Source organism: Xiphophorus couchianus, chromosome 9, assembly GCF_001444195.1.
Source record: "Xiphophorus couchianus chromosome 9, X_couchianus-1.0, whole genome shotgun sequence".
NCBI classification, from domain to species: Eukaryota; Metazoa; Chordata; class Actinopteri; order Cyprinodontiformes; family Poeciliidae; genus Xiphophorus; species Xiphophorus couchianus.
This window is the reverse complement of record NC_040236.1, coordinates 15,816,037-15,839,491: the sequence shown is the minus strand read 5'-3', so window position 1 is coordinate 15,839,491 and position 23,455 is coordinate 15,816,037. Positions and strand designations below refer to the sequence as shown.

General features: G+C 36.6%; 1 protein-coding gene across 1 annotated transcript; it reads right to left on the bottom strand.

Annotated features, from left to right (window-relative positions):
* Positions 1 to 989: 989 nt before the first annotated feature.
* plin3 (perilipin 3) lies at positions 990 to 10,821 on the bottom strand. The gene is made up of 8 exons (XM_028028562.1): positions 10,677 to 10,821; positions 6,063 to 6,152; positions 5,656 to 5,851; positions 5,291 to 5,373; positions 4,190 to 4,421; positions 2,848 to 3,188; positions 2,260 to 2,478; positions 990 to 1,570 (listed from the first exon to the last, which is right to left on the bottom strand). The coding sequence occupies exons 2-8, from the start codon at positions 6,129 to 6,131 to the stop codon at positions 1,430 to 1,432; spliced, it is 1,281 nt and encodes a 426-aa protein (XP_027884363.1). The 5' UTR covers positions 6,132 to 6,152; positions 10,677 to 10,821; the 3' UTR covers positions 990 to 1,429.
* Positions 10,822 to 23,455: the final 12,634 nt, after the last annotated feature.

The window sequence follows — 23,455 nt, the reverse complement described above, 5'->3', positions numbered from 1 at the left end:
AAAGCTAAGGATCTGGATGCTGGACTGAAAAGTCACTCAGCAAGGAAGAAGCCATTACTCAAAAAGAAACATAAAAAAGACAGATTGCAGTTTGCAAACACACAGAGGGACAAAAACTAATTTTTGGAGACCGGTCTTGTGTTCTGATAAAACTAAAGTTGACTGTTTGGCCATAATGACCATCATTACATTTGGAAGAATAAAGGGACCCATTTCATTTGTTAAGTATGGGAGTGGCAGCATCATGATGAGGAGCTGTATAGCTGCAGGTGTACCATGAGGAAAGGACATTTTGAGGACATATTGAAGCAACATCCAAAGATATCAGTAAGAAAAGTTAAACTTCAACAGGTCCTCCAAATGGGCAAAGATTTCCAATAAGGTCATACAGTTCAAGGACAATTGTACATAATACAATTGAGTAAATTTATGCAACTTCAGATTTTGGAGACTTAATAAATGGATCAAGATATTCTTTCATTGTGGAATTTAGCAAATAGAAATAATTTTCATCATTCTAACTGACTGAAAGCAAGAGAAGTTTGGTCTGATTTTACTTCAGACAGAATTAAAGGTGTGTGTCTTTATTTGGTGTATGCAAGGATATGAATGCAATTGTGAAATTGGTGAAATAAAGTTAAAATACAACAGCATATTTTGTTCAATAGTAATAATAGTATTTACACACATTTACAATGTGAAGGAAACTTAAGGTGTTTAAGTTTAAAATTAATAAACACTGATCAGTGAGGCTAATTGGAGAAAATTGGCTTCAGTTTCCGAGGGGGCATAAAGATTGGAAACTATCCGTCCACTGGATAGTGGTCGGCATACTGTAGTTTGGGTTTTGTGTCAGTGAAATGTGTTTGCATTCTATGAAGTGTCTTCAACAAAGATTTGACAGGCTGAAACTGCAATGAACAACACTTATCCAATAATCCCACTATTAGCTAATAGATCAGAATAAATACTAAAGAGAAACACAGAGACAGTCTTCTGTTCAAGATTTATTGAATACTTTTTAGTGACAGCTTATTTACATGGAACAATCGTGAATGTTATAAACTCGTGAAATGTGCTCTCAATTCCTCCTATATCTTGTTCCTGGTTCTGTTGTTGGAATGACTGGAATGTCAACAAATGTCCCATCTTAAAAAGGGTTGGGTTATTACTTGACAGAAAGAAAAGAAACGTACAAATGTAAAAGATAAAGGGAAAACCACCTTTTTATGTCAACTGTGTTAAATGCTGAGTGATCAGTGCAATGTCAGTTTATTTTAAGTTTAATTTATAAGCATCAAAATAAAGATGTGATTAAATGAACATTATGCAGTATTTTAGAGAGGATATGCCTTGAAAAAAAACTTCAAAATACTGGAAGCTTTTGTTAAAAAGAAACAAAAGTGAGGACAAAAAAAAAAATGGAGTGCTAGTTGTTTGAGCTAGCCTGTTCCATTTGCACTTCCCCTTGTTCACTCTCAGTCTTCTGAGCACCAAAAGGTCCCACCAGCCAGTTGAGCGGCGTGTTGTGTAGCAAAAACTCCATGACGCCATCCAGTGAATGTTGAACCTACGAAAGATACACACTAACAGCAGTTAATTTATAATTACAGGCTAATCTTTCTCACGAGAAAGACTAATTGTGACACGCTTAGTCTTATCATACACCTTTAGGATGCAAGGTGCATCTCAAGAAATTAGAACAGCAGCAAAAATGTAGTTTGTTTGAGCAATTCAGATCAAATGTGAAAGTTATATCAATATATATTTATTACACTTAAAGTATCTGAATATTACAAATTTTATTATTTTTTTATGATTTCAAACATGTAATGTTCTGTTTTGGCATTTGTCAGTTGTCTAGAAGGCAGCCACTGATAATCTCCACAAGGTGGGTTAGTTGCATAAAACTATTCAAATATATATGGTATGACTGGAATTTCAAAAAATGTCCCATATACATTTTTTATTGGAATACTCAAATTTCCTGAGATCCTTCATTGACATGTTATAACTACCAATATTAACAGAAAAGACCATCTTATCTGTGTAATACATTTAGATTGGTGTTTAAACTGAAATACTCAAGTCCTTTTTGATGATATTCTAACAATACCCGTAAAAGCCTGTGTGTGTGGAGATAGTAGAAGACTTGTACTCATGCAAAGTAAGGAAAAAAGTTGAATAATAAGTCAGACATATCTTCCAATGCTGATGCATACAAAAACTGTACTTAAAACGGCATGGAAAATTTCGTACTTGTTTTAGGTGATGTCGGCTTCGCTCTAGCAGGACGGGAGTGAGAGTGCTGGCGTTTCTGAGCGATGTCTGCAGTTCTTCGGCGGCTACCTGGGCACTGGTCAACTGTTCCTGGACTGTTCCTGGCAGACCCTGAGCACTGGAAACCACGCTTGAGCACGATGCCCTCAGTTGGTCACTCAGGCCTCGTACCATAGAAAGGGCGCGGGATTCCAGCTGCTGTCAGAGTGAAAATAACACATTTCAGTATGCAGCTCTATTGCAGAGTTTACTGCGGCAGAGTGAGCAAAGGGGTTTCAGACAAGTTGATAACAAAACATCTGAATGTAAAAGATTTAAAATCTAAACAGTAAATATGAAAAAAGCCATTGAAATATAAATATAAGATATAAGTCACAGTAAAATAGGAAAAGACTATGATCAAATAAACATTTCAGTCAATTAAAATCAGTCTATAAACTTTCAAATAAAGATCCAGGCTTGGCACATAAAGTCAGTGTCAGTATCCGAGGATGTACATTTTACATACAGAATGTGAGATTACAAAACCAAACTATGAGTTACACTCCAAAATAGTTAAATCCAGACCTCAGATTCATCTTTGGACCCATCTGGTTCTGACTCGGTCAGTCCCTCTCCCTCCCGTTTCTTCTTCCATTCGGTCCAGCGCTGCAGCAGCTGTTCTGGAGCTCCTGCTATTTGGTTGCCTGCTGTCCCCAGACTGGCACGGGCGCTCTCCACCAAGTCCAGGGTGCTGGTAATCTGAGCCACCGCAGAGTAGGTGGCATCTCTGGCCTGGCGTGCGCGGCCCAGGGATTGCTCCAGAGCTCGCTCCTGCACCTTGGCAGAGAGTTTACCCAGACGGACAAAGTAGCTGGGGTTGGCTGACGTAGTCGACACCTCAGAGTTGGCAGGCTCAGCCACAGCAGCTGGAAGAGAAACATAATCTCTTAGTCACACGCTTTATTTAATGGCTACAAATGTAAGGTAGTACTGTTAATTCAGTTTTTTAATAGTGCTAAAAATTGAACAGTTCAGATTTAATATCCCCACAGTCGGAATTTAATGCAGGCAATATTATAAGACCTTTTTGGTGTAATTTTTCTTGCACACACTTCATATTTGGGGCAGCAGCTGGATATCGTTATGTCTGCCCCTGCAAGTTTTTTTTTAATTCTTAATTTTTCAAACACACAAATACTTTTTACTACTCTGCAACATAGTTTGACGGTGCAATTATTTAATGGAACAAATAAAATTCATTGTCTATCACATCACTAAATGTTCAGTTTGATTTGAAGAGTTTTAATTTAAAGCACATCTAATTTCAACCTTTGTAGATTAGAGAAAAATCTCAATTAAAACTTATATCGTTTACTTTTTTTTTTAGGTTGTTTGTTGAATAATTGCATTATACCACCTCCCCAATAAGAAATGCTTAAAATGTTCAAATCATTGACTTTCTTGTCCATGTTGACTGAAAGTAAACTGCAGAGTGCTTTTCTTCTGCTGTCATGTTCTGGGTGCATTTTCACAGCGCACAATCACTCAATGTCCCCATGAGCATCATTTCTAACCTGGAGTACTGCAAGTTGTCACAAATGTATGACATCACAGTAGCAGGTGTCAAAACTGTGTGTTGGAAATTACAGGAACTATGTGAGCCAAAGGAACAGAAGGTAAGTTCAAAGCAATGCCCCGACTTCCTCTCTATGAATAGCACCTAACTATTGATGACATCAGCTCGTAGCATAATTAAATCCAATAAAATCCCATCATCCGTCCTGTGTACAGTCCTATTTATCACATTAGGATGTCATTATCATCAAACCGTCAGACCACTCCTCTCTGCAGGGGCAGACAAGTGGAATCAGTGGTTCTGTTTTTGAACAGAAACACGATCATTTCCTCATTTAGCATTGGTACTGACCCAGCTCCCTCTCAGTAAGTGGCAGGTTCTGATCAACCCAGTCCTCAGATCGGCTGAGGGCCAGACCCATCCCACTGCTGACCATCTGGCCCATCCTGGTGCTCATGACGGTGTTTATACTACCACTGACCGCCGCCCGGGTCAGCTCGACGCCACTCATCACAGCGCCCAGCACCGCGTCTTTGGCCCCCGTCACTGACTGGTACACCATACCTACGGTGTCTGACACCACCTGGGGGAATAATGAAGAGACAAGGTGTTAGAGATTATGAAAATTTATTGCATATAGTTCCAGTAGAAAAATCAAAACAAAACAGAAAAACAAAGACAAACAAATTCACTGCTTTTTAAGTTAGGGCTCAGATATATTCAAGATAATCAACAAATTAAAGACGCAGAATGATAAAAGTTAATTTATTTAAATGTTTACTAAAGCAAACAATAGAAGTCCCAGTCAGACTAGAGAGCAAGATGACAGTAGCAAAATAAAAACAAAACCTGTTCATAAAAGCGCTGGATTTCAGATTAGGGTGATGGTTCATTATCTAATAAGACAGTGACGCAAAAGCAAATTGACAAAAATACCAAAGGAGTGTCTTCAAGAAAATGGCCTGTACAGAAAAATGAGAATAGCCTTTAACAAATATGCCAAACTCAAACACACAAACTCAAGAATATTTGAGCAAATGATTTCTCCAAAGGTGTTTTAACAAAATTACAGGCCATTAGTGAATACTAATTAAACAATGGATAAACAAGGTTATTTAAAAAAAAAAAAATGCAGCTATTTTTTGGAGCTGTTGTAGTTCTGTCATGTTTTACAGCCACAGGATCTATAATATAATGTAAGGTTACATCCTCATCAGAACAATGACCCCACGAACACTAGCAAAACAGGATGGCTGAAAAGAAACAGAGTCATGGTGTTTCAAAGATCCAATCAAAGTCCAGACCAAAACCTGACTCAACTGCAGTTCAAGATCCAGTACACAGTTTTCACTCCAGCCTCTCAGGGGATGATATGCTGGTTTATAAATTATCTACTTAGAAGAGAAGAAGAAAAGAACTGTATAGACGTTATTTATACAGGTTCTTCTTGACCTTGTCAGCTGGTTGATGAAGAATCGGCAGCGTCTCTTCCATCTTATTGAGTCCTTTCAAGGCATACTCATTCACTGTGGCAACTGAAACAATATGCAGAATAGAAACTTACTTGAAAATACAAAAATAAGAAGAGCTACTATTGTAGTCAGCACAAAAATAATGACTCAACTAATGTGAATGGATACACGTTCTTTTTAAAAATTACCATAAAACTCTCAGGCAGACCAACCTCAAGCTCATTTCACACATTTTTTCTATTTGAACTATAGTCCCTATTTAATTTAATGGTAGATTTCAGAGAACATTTAAGAACTTTTATTGCATACACATTACATCACACTTTGGACAGAGGAGAACCTTACGTTGTGGTTCGATCATGCCCAAAACAGGTTTGGACCCCGTACTGGCAGCTGCTCCAAGAGTGCGGACCCCACTCTCTGCAACATCCATCACCCCCTTCAGCAAGGGTACGTTGTCTTTGGTGCTGCTGTAGGCATTGGAAACAGCCTCACAGGCTGAACTGACCAGAGGCAAGTGGCTCACTCTTGCAACAACATTCTGGAACCAGAAAGAAACATTTAGGGTCGCTTAGAAAAAAAGAAAGAAAGAAAGGGAAAATACACCTTTTTCTAAAACAAATTGGATTTCTTATGCTTTCATTTACATTTGGTTGCATTACTACACTGACTTTTTGAACCTGGAGATGTTACAAGCGTAAAATAAGTTATAATTTGTATTAGGTGTGGCGGTGGATTTCTGTGCTCCTCACCTGCTGCTCTCCATTAGCTGGTTCAGTTGCTGCAGCTCCAGCCTCATTAGTTTTCCCGCTGTCTGCCATTGTGACTGCTGGGTTCAATCTCTGACACAGAATACAGAGAGAGTTAGAAATTGAGATTCACCTCACTTTGCTCCGAGTGCATGATGAAACACAGCTCCGTCTCTGGAAGTCTTTGTTAAAGTGGCTGATGTACTTTATCTAGCAGGAATAGCTGTCCTGTCAGATGGCTTAAATGCATGAAGAAAGAAAGTTCAGCCATGTTAAATCCATTAGTCAACGCTATGATGCAACAAGGATGAAACTGGTATAAAACAATAAAACTGGGCTGCCACTACAAACAGTTCAAGCCTCCATAGAACTCTGAAATTTAAAATGTTTAACTATATTTTCTCATTGACTTTGCATATCTCTATTTTTTTCAAATATAAATATTATTGGGATGTTCCTGGATATGAGTCGCATGCTTAAAGTAAGAAATATATTTTAAACAGCAAGAAGAAATGCTTTGAGAAAAAAGTAAAACAAAAAAGCCCAACAATTAAAAAAAAAAAAAGCTTCAAATCTGCACCCAGGACCAGAAAAATTGTTCAGTCTAGCTGTGACCCATCCATTATATCTGTTGATTTAAGGTAGTTCAACTTTTTTTTTAAAAATAAAAAGGAAAGAAAAGTTTGGTTTTTGTTTAAATAGAACAGGAGATTTCATAAATACAATTCAGTTTAAGTATTTTAGATTTTAAATAAGAGTTGTTCAAATGCAGTCCAGAGACTTAAACAAAACAGTAAAACACGACTTCCCTTCAGCACAAAACTGGAAAATGTGAAATGGATTCCTTCAGCATCACTGCCAGGTTTAAGCAAGATTTTCTAATAGTTAATGATAGATATTATAATAGTTACTGCATGAATAACTGTCTTTCGGCTGGCAACAAGTTATTTAACCCCAACTGATGCAATGAGGTGCTTCTCATTTCCTAAACAAGCATGTTGAAAGACAGCCTGTGGTTGTGGAAAAGATGTTAGTGAGAAGGATCAAATCACTGGCATGCATGAAGCAAAAAAAAAAAAATATATCTCAAAAGGATATTGTAGAAGTTATTAGAACTGGGTTAACAACTGTCCAATGCATTATTAAAAACTGGAAGGAAAGGAAAAAAATAATCAATTTCAAGGAAGAAATGCGGCTGAAAACTAATGAATGATCACAATTGGTGATTATTTCAAAATTTGGTGACATCAAACTGGAGAATAAACAGTAGAACTCAGAGTTATGTTAAACATAAACAAGGGAAACTCAGGGTATCAGATTTGAAGTCTTGTGTAGCCATAAGAAAACCATTCATCAGTGATGCTAAACATCCATGTTCTAGAAGTTTAATGAGAAGCCACTCTTTGCAGACGTTCTCCAACAGTGAGCTTTTCAGCTAATCTTAACCAGTTTTGCCATTTTTCTTGCACTAAATGCATTCACTGACTCACTTCCATTGGGGATTTGTTCCAATTTCTTCTGTATCAGGTTACTCTACTGAAATAAAATGTGATTTACTGATTTATTTTAAAGGTAAGATGATTTATTTTAAAGGCATGTTTGCATCTTAACCTGTGGTGCAAATGCATTTGTCTGCATCTGAACGTGTGAGGTAATGCGTCAGAGCAGGTGGTTTCTGACTGAATTACGATATGACTCACCACTAGGCAGTCAGATGTTGAATCAGTTCAGCATTTCTGTCGAACTAAGACCAGAAAGAGAATTTGCCTAATCGGATGACCAACCTCAGCAGGCAATTCCTTCTATTGATTAATTTCCTCTTTTCTCATCTCTGCCCAGCATTAGGTCACAGCAAAAAAAAAAAAAAAAAGGGGGAAGGAAAGAGGAGAGCATCCACTGCAACAACCTTATGTCTCTCTGGTGCCCAAAACATGTGGATCACATCTGATTTTGCTCTACCAGATGGCACATAGAGACATAAATGGACTCCACCTGTCTTCGGAGACAGTTAACAGCTGCTCAACAGGCTTGTCCTGATGTTTTTGACAAATAAGTCACAGAAGGACATGAGTTTGAGCCTGAGCTGGGAGCAGAAAGAGTGGGCTGACCAGCTGCAACATGTAATCAGCCAGAAGAGAATGCTCTCGTAGACCTGTTACATCCACCTGACAAGAGGAACTGTTCAAGGAGAAGGCAAATTGTGCTGCAAGAAGCTTTAGCTGATTTTAATAAAGAGATACTCTTTAATCATTTCACATATTTGAGATGTCAAAGGGAATGAAATATTCCCTCTGATGTTTTCACAAAACTGTAGTGTTCCAACAGCCTCTGTGAGCAAAGGAAGATTACAATTTATTGCAACAGCTTGGTTGAGCAACAGGCCTTCTTCCAAGTGTCAGCTGGTGACATCTTCATTGACTTTATTATAAACCAAAGTCTGACTTTATAAGCGCTGAAGTCGAGCACAAGATAAATCTGAGATAAATATTCTTGAGATACGAGAGACGTCCAGGAGAAAAAAGGTTGTCAGTCGTAGATAAATAATCAGCCCACTGACAACAGATTCCCATAAAACATTCACAGGAATCCTGCCAAGCACTCTGGCCAGTGAATTTTAAAAGTCCTTACAAAGCTCACAATCGGTCAGAAAAATAATGCTAGACTCCGTTTGAACCCACAACTCAACACGACCTTTGATATTATTGCTAGTACTGATTATGAGCTCCATTAGGATATTTGATGTAGTAGGTCTGGTGGGTATAAAACAAAAGACACAGACCGATTTTGCAAGTTAGTGATTCTCTAACTCTGTTAGCAGGTTTTTCTGTATTCTGTCAAAAAAAAAAAGATTTATAGAAAAATATATGTTCTTAGTAATAGACACAGTTTGATCTGTTAGAAATTAAGTCTAAATTTTCACTTAATTAAAAACAAAAAATCCCCAAAAGTTGGGATTCAAGAACGGAGAATCAGTTTTTTCCCCAACCTGAAAAATCCAACATGTCTGTCTATCACAGAAAACTGAGTGATAGGCACTGTAAAGAAAATACAAATAAACTTTAATAATAAAATATTTTACAGGTGGTACTATTCAATAACCCTCAGTGAACATACTTCTACAATTTCTGTGCCAAATACAGAGAAATGCATTATTAGCTTATATTAACCATACTTACTGTAGCTTGATCACTAAGAACATCCATTAGTAAATCCAATTGTTATTAAATTTTTAGTCAGGTTTAATGTCATTCCAAACAGCATTCGGAGGCAACTCTGACAGGTAATATGGACTCAAAATATTGCAATATTTTGTGGTATTTATTGAGAGTACAATAAAAGTGGTGACCAAGAATAGTTTTGCTAGAAAACTACATAAAGAGTCAGGCCCTCCCAAAAAGTTAAATTTTATCATCAGAAGCCCTATTTGCTACACTTATATCACTAAGTAGCAAAGCTGTGTTGTTAAAAACGGCATTATTGTGCTTAATCATAATTTGAAAAGCTAACAAAAGTCTTTCAAAAGTAAATGCCAAGAATATCATAGCATCAGAAACTCCAAAGATATTTTTTTATTCTTATGATGATGATAAATCATATGATAAATGTCTAGTCCTAACTGTGGTACTGGTAGCCACCAGTGCTTTTTGTAACATAATCTGGATTTTATTTTTTTACATCTATTAATTTTATTGTGATCAGTCAGTGCAATATGGAAATTTATTCTTGCTTTTTTAAAAATTATTTTCCATCTGCAAAAACAACAGGTACTTGACACCATTAGTTTTAAAATTTGTGAAAAGTTTGGAAACCAATTATAAGGAATCATTGGGGGTCATTTGCCGTTTCTTCAAAACTACCATCCCCATCAAAGAACCTGTAGCACATTGTTGATTACATTTAGTTGTAGAATTAAAACAACATTTCCACAAATGAGTTTTTGTGTGCAACAACTTTCAGGAAGTCAATTGCAATTATCAGGCCTCAAACATAATTGGACATCATTATTAGCCAGTAAAAGCCTGATCGGTGCCTCTTTATCAAAAACAAAAAACTACATTGTACAAATCCATATTCTACCACAGTCATGGCATTCACTTTTGAATGCCATAAAAAAATTAGTATGTATTTGAGGCCAAGATATTTCTGGATAAAATAAACACAATTAGTTAAAAATTGAGATTTCTTTGCTTTAAAAAAAACCCAACACTGCCACATTCCTGCTTAAAACAATATTAACATAATCTTTCTAAATATTAATAATAATATTGACAATAAGCACCTCAGATTATCTTATTATTGGGGTTTCACTGTCGCGCCTTTCACTTTGTGACTAATGAACTTTAACCCAGATGAGGACATAGAATTGGTGCTGTGGCTAACATTGCTCATGTTGAAATCAGCGTTTTAGTCATAACCCCAAATAACATATGTTAGGAAATATTAATTGGAAAAAAATGAAGAAAAAAACCCTCACATTATATATCCGGGCTGAAAACGACAAACGCCCTGTTTGTCACACAAGTTGGCGTTAGTATAGCTAGCTTAGCATCAGCTGGCCATTTGAGGTTTCTGAAGCAGCTTTAAAAACATAACGAAGCAGTGAAATAAAATACCCACCGTACTGACGGACCGGTTCCTCTCTGCCCTGCAGTGACCTGCGACGTCAACGCTGTTCAATGAATGGACCCAAGTCTTATCAGAGTCTTTCTACTGAAGTGTTGAGCAACTATTTAATGCTGGAAGGAGGCGGGGCCTTGCAATGTTTTAGCAACTTTCAGCCAATTAAATCACAGCACGGATATGACACACACTTCACATATGGTACTTCCTGTAACTTCTGATTAAATGTGTAATTCGGTTAAGTGGGAAACGCTAAAACATCACGTTAGATGCTTTTTAAAACTGTTTTGTTTTAAAAAGACAGTTTTTAAAACAAAAACTGAGACAATTTGTTGTATTTGTTGTAAACTGGTAGTCTGTCAAGTTGTAGCATCTCAAGTAGATGTAGGCTAATTCTGGAATTTGACTTGCATAAATTACTCGATTTCTTATTTCAATGATCCGATAATGCATGCATTATTTTAAAGTGTGTACGGGTGTAGTTGTTTAATGCAAACACAATTTCTGTTTTGTTTAAAGAGCCAGTTGATTTTTGTTTTTGCTGCTCACTATTTCTCAATTTACTCACCGTTCAGTTTGTTTCAGCTTAAATTTATTGTCACAAGCAAAAGTCCTAGCAGTACTTTGTACTTTTGATAGTGTACACATTGCATGCACACAATACCAGCGCTAAAGCATGGTGTAGCTCTGCTTGCACTGTGGTGTGACGCAGTGACTTGAATACTTACGCTCTTTGTTAACTGAAAGCATCACAGCTCGATACTTGCTCTCTGACACTGGAATATCACCCCTATGTTGAGATTGTTTCCATTATGGTCTGAAGTAAAGAAAATGAGAGCACTTGTGGATACTCCAAGCCGACCTTTTTTGGCTCAATGAAGAAAAAACAAAGACTGACAACAAAATCCCTGTTTAACACAATGCCTAAGTGTCTGGATAAACTCTCCAAACACATCACACTGAGCAACTCTCTCAGACAAAAGAAAAAACTAATTCACCCTTAGGATATAACACACCAACACAATTTACAGCTCAGTGGAGTGGGAAATGTAAAGACTTTTATATGAAGGAGTCTTTCAGGTCAAGACTCGCAGTCAGACTGCATCCAACTGATAATGGAGTTTACTTTGTGAACGGTAATGCTTGTGAGTGAAAAAGGCCATCTGAGTTAAGCTGGGAGATCATTGCTGTACAAATGAAACACTAAAATCCGCACACAATACAAAACAGTCATCTCTGTCGCCACCGGCGCCTTGATTTATGACATGCTCCGTCTCACATAATATCTGAGTTGTAAAATGGCCAACATGTGGCCTTAATGACTTCAACAACCTGCAACATTGCTGTTTAGGTCAAGAACACAGAGGAGCTCTTTGACTATCAAGGTTGAAGGCAGCAAAAAGTAGACAAATGAATAGAAGCACTCTGAAAAGTCAGATATGCGAGTATGTCCAGTCCATGCTGAGTTGAGTTAATGTGTAAGGCCTATAGAGGGCAGTCTTTACACATTGAGTGATCTTATTTCCACAGCCTCACCCACATGGAGATTAAATCTCATTTTCATTCGTAGGATCTCTTTTTCTGCAGATGCACCGCAACTTCATAGCAGGGAGCTCATCTTATGTCAACAAATAAAATATTTAAATATATGCTTGAAAACTGGGGGTATGGAAAACGAATGAGGACACACTGTAGCAAGTACTGCATTAATTACAACCATTTCCAACATGCACTGGGATGGCGTTAACTCACAGAGCATTGAAAAGCTGCAGTGACTGCCCTGACTGAGGACTTAATATTTTCAACAGAAGAAGACTATCAGCTTATGCCTTTCATTCAGAGGGATTTTTTTTCTTCTTTCAACTCATTACAGAATTCATTATTTGTTCAGTTTAATTTTTCCAAATGCTCCTACCAGACTTCTGGAAAAAGAAAACTGATAAGATTCACGGAAACGGCGCTGTTGTGACTTTGTTTTACAGGTTCATTTCCCAGGTTATAAAACCAGACCAGGAGGCTAGACTTGGCAGAATGAGGGGAACAGCATGAGGAAGGCTGTCTAAATCTAATTTGTGTGTCTCCTTCAGGTTTCTAACACACAGGACTCTTCACAATTTGTCTGCATTTCTGGTGTAAAAAAAACATTGAGCCTCGGCACCCTCAAAGCGCAACATTTTTGCTGCAGTTCCCTTTCAATGACCTTTAAAGAAAATTTTCCCTCTTACACCATAATCCTCACAGTGAATGATGCAAGATAAACCTGGGTCCTTGTCTAGCCTTGTGTGTCACAGTTACACTTTTAAATGGTTTAAGGTTATTGCTTTCACTGTATACATGGCTAAATGTAGGCGACAACTATTTTTGTAGACTTATAAAGATTTACACATGCATTGGAATAGATATTGTCATCTTTAGAGATAGGATGATTTAAATATCTTACTGCTTGAATGTGAATCTTTCTGGATTTCTGTGTTAAACACCTTACCTTGAAAGGTTTAAAGGCTAAATGTGACATTTGATATTCCTCATACATTTTCTATTTTATCTCATTTTTAAGTCACATATTCTGATGCATGTGACTTGTGTGCTCACTTTTTATGAGACATCTCTATTGTGCTGTGTGTATATATATTTTTATATATTTTGGTCTGGTGTCTAGTAACACATTATGCCAATATGACAAGTTTTTTTTGTTTTAAATAATCTAACGCATTGTTATTTCCAAACCACTGTTTAGGCACAGTGACTTATCCAAGTCACTGTGCCTAAACTATTTTAAGATGAAGCCTTTCCTGGTTTAGGTCAGCTAGGATGACCCAAATGATTAATTATTAGACCTTGGGAAGATGCTGGATTAAATGGTAAGATAATACCATTATTAACATTGAAATGACTATTGAACCAACAAGAACTAAAAGGCCACTCAGAGAAAAAGAGGTCATTTTTGTGGCAGTTAGCAAAGAAAATTATTTTAATTGACTAACGTTTTGTCTGATTAAACTTTGACTAAGTTTTGTTCTTCTCTTCAATTAAAAAGGTTATTTTCTAAATATAATGTCACAGTAGTAAAAAAGACATTTACTTTTACATTTTTGTTCGTGACGACACTAAATGTCTAAGGTCTCCATATGTGACGGACTAAGCAGTTCAGCTTCGTATGATAGATGCCAGTGCTCCCACACTCCTTTCCTCTGCCAACTTTTGCCTAAAGGTTTTCATCTGTTCCTGCTTTACTGATAAGTCTGCTTCAATGGACCAGCTGATTGGAGGCAGAATTGTTCTAGTGAACTGGTGACTGAAGATTAGCGAATAACAGGAAAACCCCCAATCCCGTAGAGTATAATGAACAGTCCCCACTGTGTCCACTCTCCATTTTTTTCCTTCAAAGACCTACCACTCAGGAACAAAGGATTAGATTGTAAATTCAATAACATTTGTCAAGGAATTGAGACAAGAACATAAAAAAATCCAATTTGTATAGATTTCATCACAAGGTGGTTTGTGCCTTCTTTTCCAGAATAAATAGAAATTGTATTTTGTAGCTGTAGAACAGCATTTAGACTAGTTCACATTGATCAGCCGAACCAAAATTATCCATGTTCTGTTTTAGTTGAAAATAGATTCTCAAAAGCCTCAGTAAATTGAAGAGAAGATTTCTAAAGGAACGTTTACTTTCAAGATGATCAAATTCCAGATGTGTTTTTAGGCCTTTGAAGAACTTTGAAGTGATGATTAACCCCTAACCCTTTCAACAAGAAATCCATCACCATTAAGAACCACTTTTGAAATGCAGTTGGGCACAATCAAAGAAGCAGAACAATTATCCTCTAATGAAATCCACTTGTTCCAGTTCATGTTTGCTTTATTAATCTACAGAGTCTAAGGTGTTTTGGGAATAGATCAAACGGTTCTGATTGACTCCACATTTTCTGTGCTCACTGCTCCACTTACTGATCTCTATCGTCACTAACCCTGAAACCATGATACGTTATCCAATAACAGCTGACCAACATTGGTTTCATTGACATTACACAGTTGATCAGAATCTCATTTCCAACATCCTGCAACAAATTTCCTGGAGGGTTGCAACACGAGGTATCGGTAACATGCAACTCAGTGGCAGATTATCAGGGGGTTGAAAGACGATATGGACTTCTGCATTTACAACTCTCCACAAAAACATGTTAGCAAGGCATCACAAGGTCAAGATGTGAAACTATGTCCATATAAGAAGAAGAAAAGATAGATTCTTTTCTTTGCAGTAGTAAAATTGTTAAATTTTACTACTGCATAATTATTTGACCAATTGCATTGTTATGTTTGTCAATGAATAGGTCAGTCAGTCTGTCAATTACACAAATAGACACCTAACTCATCCATCCATCCATCCATCCATCCATCCATCCATCCATCCATCCATCCATCCATCCATCCATCCATCCACCAACACCCTTGTCCCTAGTGGGATTGGGAGGATTGCTGGTGCCTATCTCCAGCCAACGTTTCGGGCGAGAGGCGGGGTACACTCTGGACAGGTCACTAACTAACTGACTAACTAACTAACTGACTGACTAACTAACTAACTAACTAACTAACTGACTGACTGACTGACTGACTGACTGACTGACTGACTGACTGACTGACTAACTAACTACTTATAAGAATTACTTGGTAACAATTTAGTTGGTATATAAAAATGCCCTCACTATGTCTGCTGTCTGAGGAGAAATAGCAGTCTCCCTGTCTTTTGGAACTTGCGTCTCTCATCAAGCTGGCAGCCAAGAGGCCTGTGCCTTATCTCTCTCTGTCAAAGGATGAGGCTTTGCTCTTAGGAAGAGGATGTGGCAATTTAGTTTTGTTAGGCAAACTTGGATATTAAAGAATCCTTGATAATGAAACACAAGGTCCTAAGAGTTTAAGTAGAAAATGTGTTGTCTTAGGTACTTATACATAGAGAGCTATTAAAAAAGACAAAACAAAGCAGTTTTGAAAAACAGATTCACTTGACCCAGATCAGGCAATGATTTGTAGAAAGCCATTATCCCATTCTTAGATGTTCTGGTCGTATTGTCAGTGTTACCATCATGTGGAGACATGAACAGAAGACAATGTGTGGGAACCTCCGATTTGCATGACTACTCTCTAACATTAGTAAGGAGGAGATCTTCTCTCCCACAAGCCCTCAGGAAACAGAAAAGATGAGTCCTTTACTACAAAAGCCATTAAGTTCTTGAACAGATATCTGAAAGAGCATAAGTTATTTTTTCTGACAGCAGGCCCAAAGCAATAAAACCTTTCATGTTTATTTGAGAGGATGTATGAAGTTATCATGTATTTAATACACTAATGACCTGAAACTAGACAAGCTCTGTTACTTTACGATGATGACAGATTTAAATTTATCATGTCAATTGTTAAAAATAAATATTTAAACATTTTCTCATCTACACATTCACTGAGAAAACATTTTCATTTGGGACTGCAATGTCCCTAAATCCTAATACCATTACAGTTGAAAAATCTATTCATTTAGCATCAAGAATGTTTCTTGATTTAGATTTTCAAACAATTCTCCAAAAATGTTGACCCTCACCAAAACACAACCCAGTCCAGCAAAGCCAGCAGTGTACATGACAACTTGACCCTGAGGTGAAATCCTGGAGAATAGTGCAGTTCCCTGCAGAGTGTCAGTGCAAATGGGCCATTCTAGCAGACACACAACCCTTTAGTTTGAAATACCTTGTTCACATGCTGTTAGACCGTCATTTCCAGGTAACTCTGAATGTTTCCTTTCTCTTTTCCATAGCTCCTCACACATGGTTGTTGCAGTACTATTTGAAGAGATGACAGGGGAAAAAAAGCACATTTCCTACTGAGTTGCCTGCTTTGTCCTTTGGTGGGAAGACTCTCAAAAGCAGACTGCATCTTTGACCCCCCCAAGGAGGATGAGAGCAGATACTGAAGATGCTGATTATTAAGGTATATCATTACCGCAGACGTACTACAGACATACATCAGGTCAGGCTTCTTTTATTATTGATATTTTCCTGTTAATTCTGAGATTTTGTATATATATGAGAATGTAATTTAATATTTTTTCCCGTGCATTGAATATGTTCTCAACCTCAAGCACAGAATGCATGTAATTAACTATATGCTCTGTCTCTGCAACCTGAACCATAAGGAGGTCCTGTATGTTCATTAAAAAGTGGAAGAGTGAAATGAAAGCTCATAAAAGACATTAAATCACCTTCCGCCTTTAATCTTTAAAATTATCTAGAGAGGAAAACCTAACTGGCTGCAGACCTTTTACGACTTTTGTGCCTTCAGCTTAAAGGATATTAAAAAAGGTGATTTGTGGCTAACCTCTTGCAAACCTTGAAGTATATAATCTAAAAGATTTGTAGGCACTGCCAGGGGACCTAGAAAACAGCAGAACCCATATATGTAACACACAAACTAAAAAGCTACATCAACAACAAGCGAACCATCTCCCGCCATCACCAACAAGCTCCATTTTCCTAGTGCTGTGTTTAATCACTGTGGCTTCTTTAATACCCACAGCTGTCAATGTGTTTCTTTGGGTCTCCACTGTTTATTTTAGAGAGCCTGGTTCAACCCGGGGCCCTGACATTGAATCAGTTGACTCAAAGGAGGTGGAGAGAAAATGTGTCTTTCCCATTGAAAAATGCATGGTTCCTTAGTGTTGAGATAGTATGAGCTTTGACAGAAAAACACAAACTTGTCATCATACTAAAGGCATGATGTTTCGCTACCTGTTTTAACCTGGAAAGGCAAGTTAAAGTGCATAAATCAACTATTTATCCATTCTGCTACATATCCTTATTTGCCTCTCGTAGTGGATCTATCCAATGTTAATTAATTTCTTTAAATGTTTTAAATTTTATACTCTAAATCTCTTCTTAGTAGTTATGTTCTTCTTTTTCTGGCATTAACTCTGAATGTTTCATTAATTGCCTATTTTAGATTGACAGCTGTCAATTCCTGAGCGCTTTTGTGACTGAGACAATACACCATTTTTCAATTGTAACTTCATTAATGTTTTAAAACAGATTTTCAAAACTGGATCTAGAACAATAAATCTATTCCACTTTTCAGTTTTGATTTAGTAAAATTTGGTCTGCTAGCTGAGGAAGAAGAGTTAAATTATGATATTAACAGTTTAATCCTCTAAGTTTTTATTCTCAAATGCCGCTTTCTAAAAATCACCTCCATTTTTAAAGTGAAATAATTTTATTTAAGTGCTTAAATGTTGCAACATCACAAAAGCCTATTTTTATACCAATGTGTTAATAGCTTCATTTAAGATTTGAAATTCCTCTTGCATTTGTAACATTTTCAGATTTACTTTCTTTGCAGTTCGTTTGTAACTATTTTTTTTTTCTTTTTTTATGCCCAGTTCATCACATCAAACTTTTTTTTGTCACTGACGTGTGCTTTGTCATAATTTTCAATAAAGACAAAAAAGAGAACAACAAAACAACAAAAGAAAACAAACATTGCCATATTCTCACCTTTTAACTGAAAACGTAACATGCAACGATGGATTAACTGGATGTGAATTTAGCAGAAGGGCGGAAACAGGACCAAAAAGGGGCGGGGCGAAGGCCGGATGTGGAGAATTGGGACACCCAACGCACTCAATCCCTTCAACATGCAGACTTTGAGTTATTGTAGACCATTATATGAGGACAAACTGAGGAATGAACAGAAATCATTGCGCTTGGTTTGGGCTAGGAGGGATTCAGAGACGGTGTCGACAAGCTGAACGGACGATGGTGCTAGCTACCCGGTAGACGGAGAGAATTGTTGGTATTTGTTGGAAATACGAAGTTGAAAAAGATATTGGTCAGACCTTGGGATCGGAAGCAAATCGTGACAGGCAGGCTACCTGCGGCGGAGGCCGGCTGCTGTCTGCAGGAAGAGAAGAGTCAAACCAAACTTGGAGTGTGGAAAAGGCGGTAATTGGCATAAACTGGTGTGTGAATGGTTCGGATGGAACTGGAGATAGGTAATGAAGAAGAAGGGGAATGCGAAGGGTGGACGCCAGTGGGAAGAGGGAGAGGACGAGGACGAGGAGGATTCAAAGTAGGTGAAGGTAAGGGAATTAGAGATGGTCAAGGAAGTAAACGGGATTTTGAAGAAAGCAGTTCGGAGGAAGAGAGGGTAGTTAGGAGAAAAGTTGTGGATGAGAAATTTAAAGTAATACTGAAATTTAAGAGTGAGGAAGGTCAGGAAAAATTCAGCCCAATTGGGGTGTCAAGGGAAATTAAAAAGAAAATAGGAGACGTTGAAATGGTGAAGATCTTGAGAGACGGAAGTCTTTTGATAGAATGTAAAGATATAGAACAAAAGAGTAAGGCGTTCAATGTGGAAAACATATGTAAAAGAGCGGTGCTGGAGAAAAAAATGTTGGGAGAAAATAAAAAAACTAGAGGAGTGATATATGGCATCCCACTAGATGAGGATCTAGAAAGACTTAAGAAAAATGTAGTTGGAGCAAAGGTGTTCAATATGAAAAGGCTGTCAAGAACTGTGGATGGTGAGAGAGTGGGGAGTATGTCAGTTCTGGTGGAGTTTGAGGAAAAAGAGCTGCCAATGAACATAAAAATAGGATATATAAGCTTCCAAGTCAGACCTTATACACCTCCACCACTTCGGTGCTATAAATGCCAAAGGTACGGGCACATTGCGGCAGTATGTAAAGGAAAGCAGAGATGTCCAAAATGTGGGGAAGACCATAAATTTGAAGAATGTAAGGAAGATGTAGAAGAGAAATGTTGTAATTGTGGGGGAAATCATAGGGTCACGTACGGAGGATGCGAGGTTAGGAAGAGGGCTAAAGAAGTTGTGCAGATAAAAACAACTAAAAATATTAGCTATGCAGAAGCTGTAAAAAGTGTGAGGGAACAGGAAAAAAAAGGGATTGAGCAAATGAGAAGCCAAACAAAACAGCAAACTAAAATAATACCTGAAGTTAAGATCACTTACTCAGTGGAAAATCTAGTTTTATTCATAGCATATGTTATCAACTGTACTGATCAAGCTAAGAACAAAACCGAGAAGATTAAAATAATAGTGAAAGGAGCCGAAAAATTCTTGGGGTTTAAGGAAGGAACATGGGAAGAAATAAATAAAAAGTTAGAGGTGGAGAAGAAGTCGGGAGCAGCAGGTGAAAGTAGTTTATGCTAATACTTCAATGGAACGCTAGGAGCCTGATAGCTAATGGACAGGAATTTAAAGGTTATATAGACGAACTTGAAGTCCAACCAGATATAATATGTGTGCAGGAAACTTGGTTAAAGCCAACATTAGATTTTGTGATTAGGGGCTATGTTAGTATAAGAAGAGATCGAGAAGAGGGAGGTGGAGGTGGCTGCGGAATATTTATAAAACGAGGGATACAATATCGGGTCTTAGGAAAAGGGAAAGAACTAGAATTCATAATAATTGAAACATGGGAGCAGGGAGGTAAATTTAAAATAATAAATTTCTATAATCCATGTAACTCGTTAATGGCTGAAATAATGGTGGAATTATTAGAGTATTTAGAGGGGAGAGTAATCTGGTGTGGGGATTTCAATGCAAAAAGTACACTGTGGGGTAATAGTAATGATAAAAATGGGCAAATTATAGAAGAAGTAATAGAAATGAAAAATTTGGTATGTATTAATGAGAGAAGGGGTACAAGAATCAATGTTAAAACGGGGAAGGAATCAGATATAGATCTAACAATTGTATCGAATGATATAGCGGGTATCTGTGAGTGGTCAGTTGACAAGGAAACTACAATAGGTAGTGATCATTATCCTATAACTATAAGGGTAGGAATAATTGGAAATAATTTTAAAAACAGAGGGGAAAGATTTAACTTTAATAAGGCTGATTGGAGTAAGTTTAGATATGTGAGTGAAATGTATTTAGATAAGGTAGACTTTAATAAGCATATAAATGAAGTAAATGCAAATATTACAGAGATAATAATGGAAGCTGCAGAGAATTCTATTAAAAAGTCAGGGAGTATTAATGATAAGAAAAAGGTGCCATGGTGGACAAGTGAGTGTAAGGACGCAATTAAATTAAGAAATAAAGCCTTAAAGGTATTAAAATGTAACCCAATATATTTGAACTTAATTGATTATAAAAGGAAGCAAGCAGTAGTAAGGAAGATTATTAAAAAAGCTAAGAGAGATTATTGGAGAAATTTTTGTAGTACAATAGGAAGAGATACAAAAATTGAGAAGATTTGGAAAGTAATTAAAAAAATGAATGGAATTAAAAAAGAGTTTGATTATCCTGTATTAAAAATTGAGGATGTAGATATAATTAGGGATGAGGATAAAGCTGAGGTGTTGGCAAGAGTATTTAGTAAGATACATAGTACTAATAACATTAGCGAAGAGGGAAGAAAGGGAAGAGAAAATACTGTTATTAAGTATAAAACTTTAATGGAGAATGAGGAAGATACAAATAATTTTTTGAATGTGGAGTTTACCAAAGTGGAATTAAACGGAGTTCTTAAAAAGACCAAAAATACAGCGCCAGGTAAAGATAAAATTTGGTATAGAATGATAAATCAACTAAGTGATAAGTCAAAAATGATAATATTGAAATTATTTAATAAAATCTGGGAGGAGGGGAAATTACCAGAGTTATGGAAGGAATCTATAATTGTACCAATAGCTAAACCAGGAAAAGATCATTCAAAAACAGATGGTTACAGGCCAATAGCATTAACTTCAAACTTATGCAAAATAATGGAAAAAATGATTAATAATAGGTTAGTGTATTATTTGAATAAAAAGGGTTTTATTTCTAATTATCAAAGTGGTTTTCGGAAAGGGAGGAGCACTAATGATGCAACATTATGTCTTGAGCATGAAATCAGAAGAGCTCAAGTAAACAAGGAAAGTGTAGTGGCTGTGTTTTTCGATATTGAAAAAGCATATGATATGATGTGGGTAGAGGGTTTATTGATTAAATTATACAAATTGGGGATCAAAGGAAAGATATATGAATGGATTAAAGACTTTTTAACAAACAGAAAATTACAGGTAAGAATAGGTGAGGTTGTTTCAGATAAATATGTAGTGGAAAATGGTACGCCACAGGGAAGTATTATTAGTCCATTATTGTTTTCTGTTATGATAAATGACATATTTGAAAATATTGGAAAAGACATGGGCTGTTCACTCTTTGCAGATGATGGAGCTATTTGGAAAAGAGGGAAGAATATAGAGTTTATAGTTAAAAAACTACAAAAGGTTATTATAGATATAGAGTTGTGGGCATTGAAATGGGGGTTTAAATTCTCAGTGGACAAAACGAAGGTAATTATATTTTCAAAAAAACCCAAAAAAACAAATAAGGTTATAGAATTAAAATTATATAATCAGAAAATTGAACAGGTAAAGAGTATAAAATTTTTAGGTTTGTGGTTTGATGAGAAATTAAAGTGGAATATTCACATCCAAAAGATTGTTGATAAATGTAAGAGAAAATTGAATATATTAAGATGTTTGGCGGGTAGTGATTGGGGAGCAGGGAGAAAAACCTTAAAGCAGATTTATACGGGGATAATTAGAGCTGATCTTGATTATGGGTGCTTAGTGTACGGTTCAGCAGCTAAAACTCACTTAGATAGATTAGACAGGATTCAACATCAAGCACTGAGAGTATGTACCGGAGCATTCAAAACAACACCAACAGCAACATTAGAAGTAGAAATGGGAGAAATGCCACTAGATCTAAGGAGAACTTCATTAGGAATAAATTATTGGCTAAATTTGATGGGCAATAAATGTGGACATCCAACTCGGGAAATTTTAAAATCATGTTGGGAAAAGGAAAAGAAAGAGATGAAGAGTTATGGATGGAAAATTGAAAAGGAAGTGAAGGAACTTAAAGTGGACACTCTGGAAATTAGTCAAACAGATCCAATATCAGTTATACCACCGTGGATTTTACCAGAAGCTATAGTTGATTTAACAATATTGGTAAAAAAACATGATAAGTCAAATGTTGCAGAAAGGTATGCAGTGCAATCACATTTAAATAATTACTATAGACATGTCCAAATTTACACAGATGCATCAAAAATCGACGGAAAAATAGGAATAGCATGTACAATTCCAGATTTCAAAGTGTATATAGGGAAGAGAATCACAGACGGGCTATCAATTTATACAGGAGAAATGTTAGCAATACTTTTGGCTTTACAATGGATTGAGGAAGTAAAGCCTTTACAAGCAATAATTTGTTCAGATTCGAGCTCAGCTTTGCTAAGCATAAAATATAATAATACGGACAGTAGGATGGACATTTTATTAGAAATATATCATAATCTATTTAGAATACAACATTTGGGATTAGTAGTTGCATTTGTGTGGGTTCCAGCACATATAGGGATAGTAGGAAACGAGAAGGCTGATATAACGGCAAAGAAGGCAATACATAATCCTATTAGTTTTACAGTTAGGATGAGTAAATCGGAAGGGAAAAGTAAAGTCAAAGAAGAGATGTTGAAAATATGGCAGAGAAGGTGGGATAAAGGGTTAACAGGAAGGTGGTTTTATAAAATTCAGGTGGCTGTAGGAAAGAAAAGAATAGGAAGAAGGAATAGGAAAGAGGAAAGAATAATAACAAGGTTAAGGTTTGGTCATACAGGGCTTAATTATTCACTTTTTAAAATACAAAAGCATAAAACTGGAAAGTGTGATTATTGTGAGAAGTCTGAAACAATAGAGCATGTTATT